The following is a 21,389-nucleotide window of genomic DNA, read 5'->3' on the forward strand; positions in this document are numbered from 1 at the left end:
GCTTGCTTACTGGTTCATAGTGGGGGGGTGGGGGTATTTTTAATTTCTGGCTAATCTCTTTGCTCCAACAATGGATGCAAATGGCAGAAAGCAGTACAATCTGGGATAACAGAGTTAAGTGCAGTAATCACACAGACGGTACCATATACTCTTCCGTCCACACCCAAATCCTTATGAATTTGAATGTGTTTCCGGGAAGTGAATGTGGCATATTAGAATAATCCAGTGTGTTGATAATTTACTCATTAAAATAACTGGATTTTAAACTAGGTTTCTACTCTTGATCACACTGTGTAGCCTTGGGCAAATAATGTTTTAGCAATGTTTCCAAGTCCATTTACTTGCCGGGAGTTTTTTGAAAATGGTTCAACATTGTAATTAGGCACTATAGAATCATTAATTTACAGAACTGGAATTTTGTATTTTTTCATATACTTAGCATTATTCTCTGCTCTTTTGGACATTACCTTTGAGAAAGAAGAATGAGTAACAAAGGCCTGTTTGGAAGAAGAGGGCCAAGAAAGCAGTCTCCCTCAAACTTAGCCCTGGAGCAAATGTAGTCATTGAAATTGGCAGAACAGAGCACTATGTACTTGTGAGCTCCAAGGGCCGTATTCTGATGGGCTGTGCTGCCTCAGCACAGGGCCGAATGCATGCTCTTTGTTATGAGCCTGCAGGAGTTAGAGCTTGATTTTCAGACAGCAGGGGCAGCTCCTCTATAGTGGCGGAGGAGCGTGACCCCCAGCACGTGCCAGCAAACAATCAATAGAATGATAATAAGACAATGTTATTGTCATTTTATTTATGCTATCATCTTATTTATGCTGAGCCTCACAATACGTATAGGGCGGGTCAGGACCGGCCGAGGCAGGACAGAGTACTGTGCCCTCATGAGTGCGCATGTGTGCTTAGCCGGCCGTCCTAGGCCGGCCAAACACACATGCGTACTTTTGTGAGAAATAGCACAGTCTCCAATGCCCCATCTGAGCAGTAAACAAGGCCGCTCAGACCAATCCTGGCACGGCGCTTATGGAAAGGGGAGACCACTCGGTCACCCCGAACGTATGGATGGGTGCCCCGATCCCCCGGGAAACTGTTGCGGGCGGGGGGCGTGTCCCGGCCGGTATGCCCATAGCGGCGTGGTCGGAGTACGCCCCCGCCGCCTAAAAGGGTTGTCCTAAACACCCGCCCGGAAGTCTGTGTACCAATGGCCGGGATGGGGGGGCGCGGCCCCGCCTTCCTGCTGCTGGATAAAGGCGCGGGAATCCGGGAAAGCGTCCTCTTGTTCCTGCGCTCTGAAGGCTGCACCACTCGTCGCTCGTGAGCCCTCAAGGGAACAAGCTGCAGATTTTTGAACGTGTAATCGTTGTTTTTTCTGTTTCAGTCGACAAGGTGTAGCTGGGATAAAAGTCACTTCTTGAGGACACGCTGAGCTAACGTTGAACGCGGACATGCCTGGTAAGAAGACTGGAAAGAGCTCCGAGATGGAACGTATGCTGCGCACATTGGTGAACCAAGTGTCGGCGATGGACAGGATGTTCGGTAAAGTAGATCAGCTGGGTCGCGGCTTAGCGGCCCTCCGGAAACAAGTTGAGGCCCAAGCAGGGCCCTCGGGTGACCTAAGAGGATCATAGGGCCTGCTTTGCCAAACATTACCCCAGGGGGATAAGGGGAAAAAGAAGGAGGGGAAATCGGGTCCTAGGGAGCCCCCAGTCCCAATGGAGGTCCCACCGGTCCCAGTAGCACCAGCGTCCAGCCCGGTACCCACACCGGATGGGGGATTGCCAATCCCTGTGGTTATCACACCGCTGGATGACAACCAAATGCCTCCTGAATTAGCGCTTCAGTTGGCGGCTGTGTTACCGTGGTTGAAGAAGGGAGCGGGGGGATCTGCGGCTGTAGAAGACCCGGCCGAGGAAGCTAGACTGATTATTGCGCAGTTAAGGCAGACAAGGGGTGCTGGGGCGGCGAACGTGCCTTCTATCTCTCCACAGGTGGCGAAGGTAGTCGCAGGCGAAAACCAGACTAAGTCGGCGGACACGGCTGGAGGTGCGGCGGAAGCCGGTAAGAGACCACTCCCAATGATGAGTGAGGGCGCGGTACCCTCAAGGCGGGAAAGCTTGGCGCAACATATTCCCATGGTTACTAAGGAGATGGTGTGGGCCAACAAATATATTGGATGCAAAGATAGTCGCGATGTTCCTAAAGACAGGGGAAGGTGTCAGTACAGTCTGTAGTGGAAGTGGATTAGAACAGGGTAGCCTGGTGGTCACCCTGGGAATCCATTTTGTTGGATTTAATGCCCTCACACACCCTTTCAGGTGTCATGCTTCATCATTTGGGCCTGCTCCTCGTTGGGTCGGCGGTGCAATACCCAACGGGCAACACCTCATAGAGGGGCTCTTTGGCGGAGATCTTTTTCCAACTGCCGTGTAGATGAAGTGCGGGTATGGGGCCAGGATTCAGGGTAGACGTAGCTAAGTGAGATAAAATAAAGCTAGTGGTACCAGAGACACTTTATTCAGGAGGGCCACTGCTTTAGTTAAAAACGATTTCCTAGAGGAGAGTAGTGGAAAGTGATGTTTCCCACTCTCTTCTGGAATGTGTTAGAGTCCGGTCGACATGTTTCTCGCTATTCTAAAATTTATTGAGTGATTCTTCAGGACCAGGGGGACTAATTTAGCAAGTATCTAAGAGTATATGTAACTGTCTACACTATTGTCACATGGCATGGTGTATGTAAGCTCATATGGCTATCATCCTAGTGGGTGAAAAAAGGGGGACTATATTACCCTTCTTCAGGTTGCGATTGTTAATACCTGTTGGAGGCAAAAAGGAGGGATAAAGAAACATATCGCGAACAAGTTATAACACATTGTATAACAGACTGTGATACTTGTGTGTAACGCATGCTGTGATTCATGCGTGGCGTAGCATTGTTACACAAGTGTGTCAAACACTCTTAACAGTGGGAATTCAGTGGGAGTGACATGTGAAGAATAAAAAACAAAATCTTGTGTTAAAAAGAAAATACCAATTTGGTATTTGTTGCACGCAGTTATTCATGACTCACCTAAGGTTAAAAACAATCAGACAACAACAGTGTCCAGCGGGTAAAGCTTCAGGAGATCTTCCACCACAATGCTATATATAGGGGGAAAGATCTCAGTAGTATTCACAAAGACAATAGTGGCCTAGTGATGTTCACAATCTAAGGTCAATGAAATACATAAATGCATACAGGTTTATTTTGCAGTAGTACTCAAAGATTGTGTGTTGCTGCCGGGCATGTTCAACATTAGAAAAAGAAGTTTGAAAAGAGCTCAGAACAACAACAGAGAGAGCCTGATTGAACCCAGAGAGAGAGACCTTGCAACTGCCCAACCCATGACTTGTGTGACGACTTTCACACCAATATCCAACAAAATAAAGAAAATTGTGAAACGCCACTGGTCCATTCTAAACACTGGCACCCTCAACATAGACCAACCGAGGTTTGCCTTTAAAAGGTCAAGGAACATGAAAGATATCCTTATCCATACCAGATCCAAGACAAAAAATGAACCCAACCGGCAAGCAACATTGTGGGGCCTGCCACCAGTCATCGGACACTACCCATGTGGGAATTGCACGGCGTGCCCTCTCACCAGAAAATACAAATCTATCACCTTATCTGACACCTTCAGGTGGGAAATGAGAGGCCACACAAATTGCAATAGCTCGAACTGTATTTACCTGATCATATGTCCGTGTAACCTATATTATATAGGCATGACAACACGCAATGTAAAGACCAGGATATCCGAACACCGAAGCAATTTCAGGTGTAAAAAGAGCAACACCAAAATGTGCAAGCATTTCCTAGAAATGCAACATACAGCTGACTCTCTTCAATGGCTTGTCCTCGAAGCCAGTCCCCAGACATCTAAGGAAGGACTGTTCTACAAAGAACAACGTTGGATTCACAGATTGTCCTCCAACAGCAAGGGCCTAAACGAAGATATACCCTGGGCAAGCCTCTAAAATGACCATTATAGTGAATACACCACCTACACTATACTGACTCAACCATATACTGCTCCCTTAAGATTTGAGATAATAGTCTTGGCACCAAACTACCCCAATCACATATCCCCCTATATATCCTAAAGATATCCACTCCGTTAGGAGATCTAGGATACAAATAGTTTGAAACCAGTCCAAAATGGCTGATATTTTAGGAATATAATTTTCCAGTACAGATATGAGCATTTACTGCAAAACTCAGAAAGATAGCTTTATTCTTTCTGTCTGGTCAACATGCCAACACGAGGTAGAAAACAACGATTAATTCCCCTGACTACAGTGCGATAATATGGCAAAACTAACAGATTAATATTGGCACTGCTCTGAACTTACCCATAATAATTAATTATTTTAATAATTATTATATTAATGTGAGGTTCATGCCTAACATTGTAGGTTCCCTTTCAATATACACACAGATACCTAATTGTACAGGCACCTAGTAGTTTTTAGTGTATAAACATATAGTAACCATCATCCACTACAAGATAGCTGCCATTTCTGCTAACCAATGGGGTCCATGTAAACTTCCCTTGAAAACAATTCCAACCCCTCCCACTGCCTCCACCCGGTTCCAGCGGCGATGGGTAGGTGCTTGACAAAAAGCTCAGGCATTCATCAAGTAAGTGACATGGAATGCGCTCCCTTTTCTTAAAATTAACACACAGTGATAACTGACCGTGTTTTTAAGGCTCGCGCAGTGTTATTCGAATAAATGCGCGTTATGAGATCGTGCCGGCCGACCTCTTTGCCAAACACGACATATAGCAAAAACCCTGAAAGTGAGATTAGCAGCGTGTACACACACGCGATCGCACCCGATCGTTACAACAACAGCGTAATAGACGGATACGATCTGCACAATCATTATAATAACGTCCGCGTGTATATTTTACACGGGCGGACGTTTGTTTAAAGAGGAACTCGGCGGGAAAGTTTACCGCAGTAACCGAGTAGACAACAGGTTCCGCCGATTTCCGCATTGTTAATTTAAACGGGCGGGCGCTTGTTTGTCTATTAATAGAAGAATCCGAGCGGGATAATGTACCCGCATTTTAACTATTAAATTTAACGGATTCCGGTTTTGCGATTTAGTTGTTACAACAGATCATGAACATACTCCCTCGCATGAGCGGGACACGGTTGAAACCCTTCTGTAAACACAGAATGCTCATATGTCCACCAAGGGACATACGCTAGACATTATATTTTTTTGGGGGCAGTTTCTTTCAGACACATACAGAGACAATGCCCCTGGGTTGGAAACCACAACAGACAGAGCCTTATTTTAACTATGACAAGAAATACTCCACCTGTTCCATAACCTGCATAATCATTCTACCTAATGGAGTTACCTACCACCTACCCCATTTCTGACCTATAATATCACCCCTCAAAACACTCTTAGTCCTGAACACATTTTCTAATGTTGAACATGCCCGGCAGCAACACACAATCTTTGAGTACTACTGCAAAATAAACCTGTATGCATTTATGTATTTCATTGACCTTAGATTGTGAACATCACTAGGCCACTATTGTCTTTGTGAATACTACTGAGATCTTTCCCCCTATATATAGCATTGTGGTGGAAGATCTCCTGAAGCTTTACCCGCTGGACACTGTTGTTGTCTGATTGTTTTTAACCTTAGGTGAGTCATGAATAACTGCGTGCAACAAATACCAAATTGATATTTTCTTTTCAACACAAGATTTTGTTTTTTATTCTTCACATGTCACTCCCACTGAATTCCCACTGTTGAGAGTGTTTGACACACTTGAGTAACAATGCTACGCCACGCATGAATCACAGCATGCGTTACACACAAGTATCACAGTCTGTTATGCAATGTGTTATAACTTGTTCGCGATATGTTTCTTTATCCCTCCTTTTTGCCTCCAACAGGTATTAACAATCGCAACCTGAAGAAGGGTAATATAGTCCCCCTTTTTTCACCCACTAGGATGGTAGCCATATGAGCTTACATACACCATACCATGTGACAATAGTGTAGAGAGTTACATATACTCTTAGATACTTGCTAAATTAGTCCCCCTGGTCTTGAAGAATCGCTCAATAAATTTTAGAGTAGCGAGAAACATGTCGACCGGACTCTAACACATTCCAGAAGAGAGTGGGAAACATCACTTTCCACTACTCTCCTCTAGGAAATCGTTTTTAACTAAAGCAGTGGCCCTCCTGAATAAAGTGTCTCTGGTACCACTAGCTTTATTTTATCTCACTTAGCTACGTCTACCCTGAATCCTGGCCCCATACCCGCACTTCATCTACACGGCAGTTGGAAAAAGATCTCCGCCAACGAGCCCCTCTATGAGGTGTTGCCCGTTGGGTATTGCACCGCCGACCCAACGAGGAGCAGGCCCAAATGATGAAGCATGACACCTGAAAGGGTGTGTGAGGGCATTAAATCCAACAAAATGGATTCCCAGGGTGACCACCAGGCTACCCTGTTCTAATCCACTTGCACTACAGACTGTACTGACACCTTCCCCTGTCTTTAGGAACATCGTGACTATCTTTGCATCCTGTGTTATTTGGGCACGTCGTGTATGGACCTTCTGCTCCGATAAGAGCAGTAATACCCCAAGACTCCTCTCTTTTGATACCAACAAATATATTAACATGTTTTCATTGTTAACTGATCATCAAGAGTTAGAATATGCCAAGACTCAGAAGGATTTATGGCACCCCAGTGTATGGCGGGCAAAAATGGCGGAATTCAGGGTCGAGGAGTCGATGATGAACTGGATCAGGGCCTTTTCTATTTTTGTAGCGATTATCGCTGAACGTACACCGGAAGTGTTGAGTGACCTGGCTTGTTACCAGAGCAGGATCACGAGTTTCCATGAGAAGTATGGAGGAGACGAATGGAAAGGGTATGACATGGCGTTTAGAAAAGCAAAAGAGTTTAATGAAACACTGACTTGGGATTGTTTAGATACGGTTTCTTGGCATGCGCAGCTCTTGCCGGGATCAGCAGGTGGTTCAGGGTCGAGCACAAACGGCTCCAGGGCCTTTCCACAGAAACAGTCGCAGCCCTTTCGGCCAAGCTACGGGGGGAGTCTCAGCCTAGATCGGGCGGGAACGGAAGTAAGCGAGGAGTGTGTTGGGGTTTCAATAAGGGGATGTGTAGCAGGCCGCAAGGAACATGTAAGTTCAGGCATGAGTGCTCCAGTTGTGGTAACACCTCTCACCCTGAAACTAGCTGCCAATCCAGGGCCAATGGTACCGGAGGTAAAGGGGGTACCAAGCAGGATTGATATGGTACCCCGGAAGTCCACACCTTTGCCCGTAGATATCCTGGCTTTGACCCCATGGCTGAACAGATATCCTGATCATGCGTCCGCTGGGATCATGCGAGATGGCTTCTCACGTGGCTTCAGGATCCCAGGGGGTGATTTTCGGGGGGCCCCCTCATGTAGGAACCAACTGTCTGTTCAGCACAACCCGGCGGTTGCCGCCAAAAAGATCGCCAAGGAGGTTAGCTTGGGGCGGGTTGCAGGACCTTTTGGTGACCCACCAATGGCTGATTTTGTATGTTCCCCATTAGGGGTGGTGCCTAAAAAGGACCCGGGGGAGTACAGGCTCATCCATAATCTGTCGGCACCGAAGGGGGCTTCCGTCAATGAGGTGATCGATCCTGGCATTTGCAGTGTAAAGTATGCATCTTTCGATGACGCAGTGGTAATGTTGAATCGCTTAGGTCCCGGTGCATTGTTAGCAAAGTTGGATATTGAATCTGCATTTAGGTTGCTTCCGGTGCATCCCCAAGATCAGCGCTTGCTGGGTTTTATGTTTCAGGGGAAATACTACATGGATATGTGCATGCCAATGGGTTGTTCAATTTCGTGTGCCTATTTTGAAATGTTTTGCTCGTTTCTGGAGTGGGTGTTCTCAAAGGCCACATGGCACCAACATGTGATGCATTATCTTGATGATTTCCTCTTTCTCGGCCCAGCGGGCACTCGGGACTGTGCACGGGCATTGCAGGACTTCTGCGTGCTCATGCGGGGTTTTGGGGTACCATTGGCGCCAGGTAAGACAGTGGGGCCGACTACCTCCCTGGAGTTTTTGTGCATAGAACTAGACTCTGTGGAGGGTTGCTTCCGCTTGCCGGTGGAAAAGATCGTCAAATTCAGGGCTTCCTTGTTGCAGTGTCTCCGGAACGAGAAAGTGACATTGCACCAATTACAGCAAACAGTGGGTCAGCTTAACTTTGCATTAAGGGTGATACCGATGGCTCGCCCTTTCTCACGATCCATTGCCCAGTCCATGGTAGGTCTCAAAGAAGGGCACCATCGCACAAGACTGTCGGCGGAGATTCGCCAGGACATGCTCATCTGGCTGGCATTCCTGGCGGACTTGAACGGCCGAGTGGTCTGGAGCAAACCCCCGGCCTCGTCGTCGGAACTAGGCTTATGGACCGACGCGGCGGGCAGCGTGGGGTTTGGCGCGATCCTCGGCAACCATTGGTCAGCCCAAAGATGGCCAGCATGGTGGGAAACAAGCGGTTTGACGAATAACATTGGCTTCCTAGAGCTCTTCCCCATCTGGGTGGCTCTGTCGGCATGGCCGGAGGAATTCAGAGATCGCTCGGTGGTATTTTGGTCCGATAAGATGACTGTGGTTGAGTGCATTAATCAGCAGGCAGCACGCTGCAAATGGATATTGCGATTGTTGAAAGAAATTGTGTTGGAATGCTTGAGATTAAACGTACAATTCAGGACAAAACATGTGCCGGGTGTACTGAATAATGCAGCTGATGCGCTCTCTCGTCTCAAAATGCAGGCTTTCAGTGATTGTTTACCCTCAGCGGAGCTAGTGGCAGCGCCATTTCCCGAAGCACTATGGAAAATCGGCGCCCCGGAATACAAAACCTCGTGGCAGCCAGTTTAGCGCCCAGGACAAGGAAATCTTATGAAGGGGCGTTCCGCTCGCACTGCGCCTTTTTGGGACCGGCAGGGGAGCATAGATAGGGTCAGGAGGAGTCCTTGGTCCAATTTTTAGTGGCACTTCATGAGGAAGGCCAGTCGGCGGCAACCGCAAGTCGGTATAAGGCCGCCATATCATTTATGGCTCAGCTCCATAGGATCAGGGACCCGACGGACTCCTTCCTAGTCAGGAAGGCTCTGCGCGGCTGGCGGCGCTTAGAAGGGTGCAGAAAGGATAACAGGCACCCAATAGGGTTTGACAAGTTGACCTCCTTGCTGGCTAAACTGCTGGCTAAACCTAGCGAGGTTATACTATTTCGGGCAGCGTTCGCATTGGCATTCTTTGGGGCCCTGCGGGTGAGCGAACTAGTGGCTGCCAACAAAAGAGATACGGAAGGGGGTCTGCGCAGGGATCACATCCAAGTAAGGGGGGATTCTTTGCTGAACTCGATAGCCAGGTCAAAGACGGACCAGGAGGCCCAGGGGAATAGCGTTGTGTTGCAGCGCGCTCCAGGTAGTCCTGGTTGTCCAGTAAGGCATGTTGAGGCCTACCTAAAACAAAGGTTGACAACGTGGGGGGGGCTTGCTGCAACATACCGGCGGCACCCCGTTGACAAGGTTTCAGTTTCAAAGGGTGCTGGCAATCACGGTTGCAGCTGCGGGCTTGAACCCGAGTGATTTTGGGATCCATTCATTCAGGATAGGGGCCGCTACAGAAACTATGGCTCAAGGTCTGCAGGCAGACAATGTTAAGCAGTTAGGCCGCTGGTCTTCGAACTGTTTCAAGAGGTACGTGCGACTGCACATGTTGTAAGTTACTGATGAAGTGCACTCACGCTTGTTGTCTTTTGTTTGGATTACAGTTTCACGAGCCTGTGATGCAGGGCGGAAATTGGGACCGGCCCAGCATCAGCTAACCACCACTTAGGGAATAAGGAGTGGAAGACGTGTGGTCTGGGTCATGGGCCACTCATACGTGAGGCGTGCCGGGGACATATTCAAGACAGGTGATGTGATCCACACATCTGTGGAATATGGGTTCATGGTGTCCTTCCATGGAAAGGGCGGCCTGTGTATTGACCGACTGCAAAGTTTTGTGGACGAATTACTAGGGCGGCACAGGTCACCGCCACCTATAGTCATAGTGCACATTGGGGGCAATGACTTAGTAAGACTGGGCAGACGAGCTTTAGTTGAGCACACACTTTCTGCAGTTAGCTGGTTAGCAAAGAGGCTCCCGGGATGTACAATAGCCTGGTCTCACATGATTCCGAGGAGGGTATGGCGGGGTGGTTTGTCCACAACAGCGTTGAACCATTCGGTAAAGAGGGTCAACAATAAAATGGAGAAATTGTTTCGCTCTGCTCATGTTCAAAGCATATCTCTTGGGTGCATCTGGGGTGATCACTGTTATTCTGATGATGGGGTACACCTGTCCAGGGTGGGGAATGACTTATTGATAGGAGACATGATAGCGTGGCTAGTGGGGTTGAGGAGACATGACCTATAGGAGGTGTGAGGGGCCAGATAGTCGGTCAACTACCTGGCCTGTGGCGGTAAGGTCATGATCGGTGAGCAGTGATTTCAAGGTCCCCAGGGGGGGCGCCACCCATTATGGATGGGAGCGCCCGGGGGGAGGCAGCCATTGGCCCCTCCCACGGGGGGGGCGGCACCCATTACGGATGGGTCGCCCAGGGGGAGACGGCCATAGGCCCCTCTCAGGGGGAGACGGCTATATACCCCTCCCCAGAATTTCCCGGGAGCCGGATATCCGCTCCGGCGGAAGAGAGTGCGGGGAAAGGGGGGGAGTCCACGCTGTCCTTCTTACGCACGGGAACTCGGACGACGTTAAGATGGCGTCGAGTGAAAGGGGGCCCCCACGACAAGGGAAGTTACAGTTGGCTATAAGGGTAAAGTCCTCTGCGCATGCGCCACTCACACGTGAGGGTGGGAATTTTGGTGATAGGGATCTGACACCGGTTAAGACCTTGCCGTTGGCCCCTAACGTTAGGATGTACAAATTCGTATATAATGCATTTGTCATGATGTTAGACTCGGTTAGGAAATCTTTGTATTAGAGATTTGTTAAGGTTAACCTGAATACCTGTCTTCATCAAATGTAATGGAATGTTGAATCTGTACATGATACATGAAACGTTTTTAATTTAAAGTTTTAAATTTTGTTTCATATTTTAATAAATACGACCGGGGGTGTCATGAGGCCCCCTGCTTTCCAAAAGTTCAAACTGTGTCTGTCTCCTCCCATTGGGATTGGTGGTGGAAGGGGTGGCGGGCATCCCGGCCCATATTTGGATTTGGTGTGGAGCCTGTGCCCTGAGGACCCATCTCCGTCTGGTGCGGCGGCGGTGAGAGAAGCAGTGAGGCGGCAACAGGAGTGGAGCAGAGCAGCAGGTGTCTTTTTTTTTTAATAACATATACATTTTAGTTCAAAACCCCACACTCTCCACCCCTGGCCCCACCGCCACTTTAGTCGGCAAAGGTTTGTCTGTTTCTTGGCTGTGCTGTCTAAAATAATGAGCTAACTCTGAGAAATATCAGGTTAAATTGATTCACTTTACACACTGTAGGGATATTAAAACAGGTGCTCGGCTCTGTGCTGAGCCAGCGCAGCCCTTCATGATTTTGCCCCTGGTCTGTCACACACTACAAGCTTTATTCCTTCGAGAATCCAAGGCCAACTCCTCCCGCCCACAGATTGTGAATCTGAGAGCAGTGCGCGCACTATGTAGATTTGTGAACTTGATACTGCGCCTGCCGTCTGACGCTAGGTATTTAGGGATTATTAAAAAAAACACAGTCCCCTCTGGCTTCGCTCCTCATTCGGCGCGCGCCAGCTGCTCGCTGCTACAATGTGTTGATGATCCCAGGTTCGCAATAAGGACGCTGATTTAATGCTGCGTGAGTTTACTTGCTAGCGCGAGGACAGATTAATCGGAAATAACAGAAACGTTGCTAAAATTGGCCGTGTTTTCTGCAGTGTTTACTGTCTGAGGTCAAATAACGTATGTAGGAAAGAAAGCTGTTACACTAATAGGTGGGGGCCGAATTATGCATCAAAAAGAAATTCGCGCTTGCGACGATGAAGCAATTTATAGTTAAAAAAAAGTATATTGGCATCAACTTTCTATAGTAATATGGGCTTGTGAGACTAGGTCCCCACCAGTAATTTATAATAAGTGCTAAAGGATTGGGGCAGGAGTTTACATACTGATAACTGACTGAATGGCGGTGTGGCCCATGTATTGCCACGCACCTTCTTCCAGAAAGACAAGGTGTGAAAAGGTGATCAGTATTTCTAAACGGGGTGAGGTGGGGTGTCAGAGGCAAATAAGACTGCAAATCAAAGCCATCTTTGCTTTCTCATACCTTTAGCACCCACACATTATAATATTCAAGCCATAACATTTACTTTACATGTTGACAATCTTTGACCTTCCCTTTGTAAATGCACCAAACAAGTGTAACGTTTGTTTTAAAATGTAATTTTGGAAACTATGCATGTGATTTTTCTTAGACTTGCATTTAGACTAATATACATTTTGATTTTTATAGTACTCGAATAGCCAAGGTACATTTCCAGGGAACTATTAAAAACAAAAGATGTTCATAAACCTCTTAGCCCCCTGCATATGGTTTAAATATGGACATATAAGCTTTGTATTGGAAATGTACATGCATATATAATAAACATTACTACGTTTTTACCTCACCTACTACTGTAAAAATGTGTAGTGATAAGGTGGTACCAGCCCTTAGTATGATGAAATGACATTGATGGACACTGTATATTCTAATTTTTACCCGCACTTGTATTTTTAGGACAATGTCCCTGCTTCGTGTTCAAGGTTAGAAGCTTGGGCGTCCAGCCCTAGTTGCTAGGTGGGCAATTTTTTCTTCATACTTATTCTTGTGTTAGAGTGAGTTCTTTCATTCTGTAGACCATCATGCATGTGAATAAAGCTACCCTGCAGGGCAATGCTCATCATTCCACCTCCTCATAGAACTGCTTGCATGAGCTGAGACCCACCAACCATTTGGTGAACCTGGCTCCTTGTGTTTCAGACTTCTAACCAGCAGCTTAGCTATCGTAATGCGGTGGTAGGAATGGCACTGGGGCCCGTGGTGTAAGGCCCCCCCCTTCGCCTGTGTTATGACAATTATACCCACTGAAGGAGTACGATGCACTTTCCTAGCTTCCCCAGGACCCTTGCTACACTACTCCCCGAGACAGAGTGGAAGATTGACCACACCTGGTAGAAATAGTTGAAAAGATACTACAACAACTTTAATGATATAGGCAGTCATGGAACTCCAAGTGTTGACATAAACAGAAATCCATAAGCTGGGTTGTGCTCAATTGGACCCACACATTTACTGATGTTGAGCCAGCTAATGACAAATGCTGACATGCTTATCAATCTGACTGCTGCTGAAACACTCACACAAGTACGCAGAGACACATATATGTCGAATGCTTCTGTGAATTACACATGCGTACACTCTTTCCTACAAAATTTGCATGAATACATGCATAATTAATATATTGGAGCACATACCTGTACCCACGTGCACACATACACACTTTTACTGCTGATGGACTATATGCATGCAGTCACACATATACCTACTTAACTCCTTCGATGCTCATGACGGAACCCAACCGTCATGAGCCAAGGGTGGCCTGTGCGCATGATGGCTGGGTTCTGTCACGACCACGCCTGTAATTGGAATGTCCAGCACCGGGCGTTAATATGCATGTACACACGCTCTTACGCACTGTTACTATCGACTGTACACACACACACAAACATAATCATATGTGCGCTCAACGTTTGGTAGAGCGTCGAACCGTAGTCCTGAAGTACTGATAAATTATGTTTCTTGTCCTTGGGTTTAATCATTTAATATCAGTATTTTATGTATTTCTAGCTAGAATCAAATTTGTGAGTTCAATAATGTGGGAGCAAAGATCGAACTTTAATGGTCAGGAAGTAGCTGACTCAAATATGTTTCAGCCAGTAAGGCCTACCTCCAAGTCCCCACCCCGTCTGGCGCCATTGTGGATGGTACATGCTTAGGGTGAAGGAACAGGCGAAGCTTAAATTACCTGGTAGAAGTTTGGCCAGAAGGTGCTGATAGCGAGTTCTGCCTTGACCCATCCTTCAGTGACGACTCCGGACACATTCCAGACTGGGTTACCCTGGGGCCCTCCATTCACCTTCACATAGACATTCAGCGAGCCCGGGCTGGAGCGGTCGCGACTCGACAGGTAGTAGTGAAAGTCAATACAGTGAGTGTCATTCTCCTTTAGGATGGGGAGAAGCAGGTGAGCCTTTTGTCCAGATGCCCGCCCTGAACTGTTGACCATCATGAAGGAGCCTGCAGTCCACGGAGAAGAGAAGGGTTCAGGGTAGAAGACGGAGTAGGTAGAGATATAGAGATATAGAGGTAGAAGGCGAGAGAGAGAGAGAAAAGAGAGAAAGTCACTTTACTTAACATAATGACCGCTTCACATTGAACCACATAAGCCATAGAGAAAATATCCAACAAACGTATTTATTGCAGTATAGTATCAAATTACTTTATTTAACAAAGTTTCTCCCTCCATTGCCTTCCTTCCCACTTTTCCTACCCCCACAAAAAGGTCTAGGGCAGCATCACAGTTGCTTAAAGACATAGACATGCAAACATTATATCTGGACAACTTCATATGAGACAGAGCAAAATCAGACCCTAGCCTACTACAAAATATATTGTTTTCAGGTAACTACCCCGAGCTCCAAGTGAGCTTCCTCTGCAGAATATAATGATCATGATTTTTTTCAAAGTAATCAAGAGGAAAAATGGAAGTGACCATATGAGCCGTCTGGCCATCTACTGACCGAAGACCCAGAAGAATGGCCAAGTGCATTTTTTAGTGCTTCTTGATATCAAACAGTAATGAATAACAGTCACACACCATCACCTAGGAAAACAGATGAAATATATTTTCTAATCATATGTGCAAGACTGTGTTCTGATAGTAGCAGTCCACTGTACTTGTCCGCATCGAGGGCTATCGATCACACTGTCCATGTGCGCATAACTCCTCGCTAGGTATGATCTTCTTTTAACATTGATACACACTTAGCCTTATTGCAGCTATGCACGGCTAAATGTGGCACCAATAGATTCCTCAAACTGGGACCTAACCTGGATGTACTACAAGGAAATTAAAAACTTGCTTAGTGAGGCAATGACTTTTAGCAAGGACGAAAATATATAAAATATAGTTGAACTGGTTGTAGTCAGAGGTAGAACGGGTCCTCTTTCATCTCTTATATTGGGTAGTACTTGCCTGTATTAAGAAGTCCTTGAGTTTTTCAAATCTTTCTGCATCCCTACTTTACCTACAGGCTGAAAATGTCTGAATATTGAGGGTAAAATGAGTGCGCTCCAACAATGTTGACTCCCTAAGTTCCACTAACACTAGTCATCAAGGTACATATAAGTCTAGATTTACTGTTCTTAGTCCAACATCTGTTTCCCTTCATCATAAGAATATCATCAAGGTAAACAGATGAGGAGTTAATAAAAGTAGGTCTGCACTTCCATCAACAGCAGATCCTCTGCTCAGGCAGAGGAGTGCCCCCCCCCCCCCCCCCCGCCCCCACTGCTCTTTGATCAGTGCAAAAAGGAAAATTAAAATGATAATAACACAATGTTCTTATCATTTTCTTTTTCCGTACTGACACAGATTTGGTTACCTTATTGGGCGGAGCTCGGCTGTCATCACAACCAGCATGGGGAGGAGGGGTTGGTGCACTTAAGTGTGCATGACTGTTTGGCCAGCCGTCTTGGGCCACCCTAACAGACATGTGCACTTAGCATTTCTCCACCGGCTGTATTGCGCAGCCGGGTAGAGAACATGCCCAGGCTCCCACTCCCTGCTTGAGTGCCAAACCAGGCCGCTCAGACCAATCATGTCACTGATGTCATGCTGGTGATAGCAGAGTCTTGATTGGCTTTGGGGTGTCCGAGAGACTGTGTGCTTCTGTGCATCAACAGAAGAGGACAGAAGAGGGGTGATGGGCGGCAGCCAAGTAGGTGAAATCTTTTTTTTTCTACCCCTGCCCACCCGTACTATTCCATGGCAGCCGCCACCGAATTCCATATTTACATACTACCCTTAACGATATAGTAGTGTATGTATACTAAATTGTTCTTAACTCCGCATCTACTTATCTTGCCGATATATATATATCATCAGGATAAGTAGCTTTGGAGTTAGAAATAGTAAATCTGTATTTGTATTTTTAGACACTTACATCAATAATATAGTGGTTGTCGAAGTTATTGAGTCAGTGGTGCTGCAACTCAGTATTGAAACTTCATTTTTGTTCCTCCACACTGTCTGATGCTCCCATGCTCCTCCATTACTGAAGCACATTCTGTACGGCTACAAGATCACCCGCAGGGATCGCGCCAACGGAACTGGAGGAGATCTAGCCATCGTCCACAAGTCCACCCTCCAGTGCTACACCCACGCAGACGACACCCTCAACTCTGCCGAACACCTGCACTTCCGGATCCACATCGACCCCAAACCCACCCTCAGAGGAACACTCGTCTACAGACCTACCGGACCCCGAGCTCAGTTCTGCGACTCCATCGCCGACCTCGCCAACACCTATGCACTCACCTCCACGGACTATATCCTTTTCGGGGACCTGAACTTCCACCTCAAGAACAACAACAACGCCAACTCCACCACCCTCATCGACAACCTCACCAACCTTGGCCTCAGACAACTCGTCACCGCACCCACCCACGCCGCCGGCCACACTCTTGACCCCATCTTCGCCACAAGCACCCACGTCGCCTTCAACCACACCACCGAACTCCACTGGACCGACCACCGCTGCATCCATTTCACCTTCCAGAAACCAACCACGCACCACTGCACCCAACAGCTGCCCTGCCGCTGCTGGAGCAAAGTCACCGAAGACCAGCTGACCTCCACCCTCGCTCAGAACCCCCCACCAACCCCACCAACCCAGACACCGCTGCCAAAAACCTCAGACAGTGGACCGACGACTGTGCCAACACCCTTCGCCCCGCTTAAGAAACCCTCCAACAACCACACCAGCAAGAAAGCCACATGGTTCACCGAGGAGCTCCAGACCTACACATGCGCATGCCAGAAACTGGAAAAGAAATGGCTCCACAAACGCACACTGGACCGCCACGCAGCCTACAAGGATGCCATCCGCAGACATCACCACCTCATAAGAACAGCCAAGAGATCCTCCTTCAAAGCCCGCCTGGACAACAATGCACACGACAGCAAAGCGCTATTAAACATAGTGAATGAACTCTCCAACCCCAGCGCCAACACCAACGACATCCCGCCCTCACAAGATCTGTGCGACTCACTGGCCACCTTCTTCCACCGCAAGATAGCCGACATCCGCGACAGCTTCAACACCACGACTGCCCCGACAAAGCCCGGACTCCAACACCCCCTCGAACACCACCAGCACCAACCACCAGAACTTCTGGTCCAAAGTCAATGACGACGAGACGTGCACGGCCATGAACTCCATCCACTCAGGATCACCAACGGACCCCTGCCCACACCAGGTATGCAACAAAGCGGACGCAACCATCGCACCTCAACTATGGAAGGTCATCAACATCTCCGAAACAGCGACATTCCTGGAAATCTGGAAGCATGCCAAAATCAACGCCCTCCTCAAGAAACCCAAGGCGGACCCCAAGGACCTCAAGAACTTCCGGCCCATCTCCCTGCTCCCCTTTCCGGCGAAGTTCATTGAGAAAATCATCAACATGCAACTAAACCGCCACCTCGAGGACAACAACATCCTAGACCCGTCCCAGTCGGGATTCAGGCGAAACCACAGCACCAAGACAGCCCTCATCGCCGACACAGATGACATCAAGCGCCAACTTGACAACGGCGAGACATCAGCCCTCATCCTCCTGGACCTGTCAGCCGTTTTGGACATGGTCTGCCACCACACACTAAAGACTCGCCTCCAAGAAGCCGGAATTCGAGAAAAGGCCCTGGACTGGACCAGGTCTTTCCTCTCCAGCAGAACCCAGAGAGTCCGCCTTCCACCCTTCTGATCTGAAGCCACCGACATCATCTGCGGCGTACCCCAGGGCTCATCCCTCAGCCCGACCCTGTTCAACATCTACATGGCCCCCCTCGCACAAGTGGTCCACCAGCACGACTTCAACATCATCTACTATGCCGATGACACTCAGCTCATCCTCTCCCTCACCAAGGACCCGCACACCGCCAAAACCAACCTCCACGAGGGAATGAAGGCCGTCGCCGAGTGGATGAGGAGCAGCCGTCAGAAACTGAACTCGGACAAGACAGAGGTCCTCAGCCTCGGCCCCACCCCCTTTGCCTGGGACATCTCATGGTGGCCAGCCACACTGGGAACAGCACCGACGCCCACAGACCACGCACGCAACCTAGGATTCATCCTCAACTCCTCCCTCTCCATGTCGAAGCAGGTCAACGCCATCTCCTCTGCCTGCTACAACACCCTTCGCATGCTCCGCAGGATCTACAAATGGATCCTGACCGAAACAAGAAGAACGGTAACCCAAGCCCTCGTCAGCAGCAGACTGGACTACGGCAAAGCACTCTACGCGGGAATCCCTGACAAACACCTACGATGACTACAACACATCCAAAACGCCTCCGCCCGACTGATCCTCAACATCCCTCGTCGCAGCCACATCACCCCTCACCTGAGACACCTGCACTGCCTCCCCGTCAACAAGAGGATCACCTTCAAGCTCCCCACCCACGCACACAAAGCACTCCACAACACCGGACCAGCCTACCTGAACAGCAGACTCAGCTTCTACACCCAAACCCGCCAGCTCCGCTCCGCCAGCCTCGCCCTCGCAGCCGTCCACCGCATCCAACGAACAACCTCCAGCAGCAGATCCTTCTCCTTCCTCACTGCCAAGACCTGGAACACCCTCCCTACCCACCTGCGACATACCCAAGACCTGCTCACCTTCAGAAGACTCCTCAAGACCTGGCTCTTGAAGCAGTAGCAGCACCCCCCTCCACTCAGCGCCTTGAGACCCTCACGAGCAAGTAGTGCGCTTTACAATTGACTGATTGATTCATTGATTTATTTATTTATAATAATCTCCAGTTTAGAATAGGATACTGTAAGCGACAGTGCCTGGCCTTCAATGGCCCATAGCTCCGTTGCAGTATTTCGAGTTTGAAGGGTTGAGAAAAAGATAAAAATCCAAAGGACAATTTTCTTATGTGCCAATATTACGGTGTGTCCAAAGACTCCACTTGAGGTGGTGGTAGAATGTTTTGCTCAATTGAAGAATTTGCATTCACAGCCGCTATTCACTGTCACAGTCCCCCAATGTGACTATTGCATCTCACAGCGTCTAGCATTATGTGCTCTGCACTCAGCCATGTCGGGAGGATCTAGATCCCTGTGGTGCTCCTCCAGATGTTTCCAGTCATTACAAAAATATATCCTCATTCATCTCTTTTATGGGTACATCAAGGCCCCATAAAAGATCCAGCCTTAAAGGGTGCAAAAAAAACACACAAAACACCAGTGATTTGTTCTATTCTATTTAAAGCCGAGGATTTGTGCGCACATGAAAAACAGAACACTGGAGGGCAGAAACAGCAATAAAAGCTAGAGCAAAGAGAGACAAAAAAGAATTTATGTTGACTCCTGCAGCCAGGCGTGATCATTTTTAATAAGGCATCCTCCCTATCCATAGCCTGTGCTTCGAGCTAGTTGTCAAGACAGGCTACAAATTGACTCCTCTTTCCTCTTTTACACTTCATTGCAAACTGTGTTAAAAAATACCCACTCCCAACTCCCCCACAAGAGGTGTTCTCAACCTTTCTGTTGCAACCCGATGTATGACGGTGGATATCTGTCCGTCATTAGAAAAGCCTTGCAGCAGACCAGAAGCCTGAAGTGGTAATATTTAGAAGCAGTCAGATGGAAGGCCTCTCCAACACCACTCCCTTCAACATCTCTTCTGTCAAGGATTGGTATGTTGATCAATGATGACCATGACAGAAAGAAAAGGTCAGGAATGTTCATAATGTACAAGAACAAAACTTTGTGAGTCTAACTTTGGAAATGACATATGTAATGGCAGATAAACTATACCATCATAGGCTTGCGGATGTTCCAGCAATGTCTTTCTCTCTAAACAATGGCAGACATAGAAGGAGGAACTGCTTGACCCACTTCCTGGAACAAAATACATACTGGCAGCCAGTGGAACACTTAACATGTGGAAGATCAAGATTAGCTGGGGTGTTGGAGGTGCTCGAGGTTAACTAAAAGAAATTGCATATCTATCGAAAAGGGGGAGACTTTCATAATATGTGAATTTAGTTTTTCTGTGTACATCATTGATTAGCCTTCTTATCACTCTTCAAGTAAAGGTGTATTTTGTGAGATATTTTGATCATTGTCATATGAAGTAAAGGGGCTTTCTAGAAACTTCTTGATGATCACTTCGTGCTTTATTCTGGTCTGTTAGAATATTTTATTCAGACTTATGCATTTGGCCATGAAATCTTCCATCAGGTTGCTGGTATTTTGGATTGTGCCATATACAATTATGCTTATATGCTAATTATGCTGTGATGACTCCATAGTTATCCTCGAGTTTGGCACACTGTGCATTGTGTGAAATCAATATAAGTATTCATTTTAATCACCATTTATCAATCCCATGGGCACAGATTTTCCTATAGAGGATATGCAGTAGGCTTTGGATATACTCAGTTATCTTGGCACTACAAATTAACTAAACGCAGAAGTCAATGAGGTTATCAATAGCTATGTAAAGAACCTTATCTGACAAGAATGACCAACGGATTTAGAAAAAAAGGTAAATTGAGGGCTAAGAAGAAGAAACTCTTACCAGGAATATCAGAAAGATGTGTATTGACATTCACTTAATGCAATGGAGACTGTACTTTTCTATGGAAATTTGTAAGCAATGCAATTTTAAAAGATGTGTTTTATTAATAGAAAACGAGTTAAACAGTTATTCTACAAATTTTATAACCACCAATGTCACATGAATCCCGGTTGGTGGAAATCAATCATATCAAATTTGGGGAGTTATCGCTGTTACATCGGTTGCCCCAAAAACCTTTTAGAAGACATTGTTTGGTGAGCTTGTTGGTGATGATCTAGTTAGGTTAGTGTATGCCCCATCTCAACGATGTCAACAATAGCTACTGAAGATCCAGTCTTACAGATCACTTTCTTTCTTGGTACTTTACAGGCTTTCTCCATCTATGTATTGGCATA

At 47.3% G+C, this 21,389-nt stretch overlaps 1 protein-coding gene across 1 annotated transcript in view; it reads right to left on the reverse strand.

Moving 5' to 3' along the window:
• Positions 1 to 21,389, reverse strand: part of PTPRT (protein tyrosine phosphatase receptor type T) — a 1,692,228-nt gene that overhangs the window by 1,210,459 nt on the left and 460,380 nt on the right. The window contains exon 3 of the mRNA XM_086932257.1: positions 14,147 to 14,418. Coding sequence (XP_086788383.1) covers positions 14,147 to 14,418 — 272 coding nt within the window. The remainder of the gene's footprint in view (positions 1 to 14,146; positions 14,419 to 21,389) is intronic.

Source organism: Lissotriton vulgaris, chromosome 7 (assembly GCF_964263255.1).
Source record: "Lissotriton vulgaris chromosome 7, aLisVul1.2, whole genome shotgun sequence".
Classification (NCBI taxonomy): Eukaryota; Metazoa; Chordata; class Amphibia; order Caudata; family Salamandridae; genus Lissotriton; species Lissotriton vulgaris.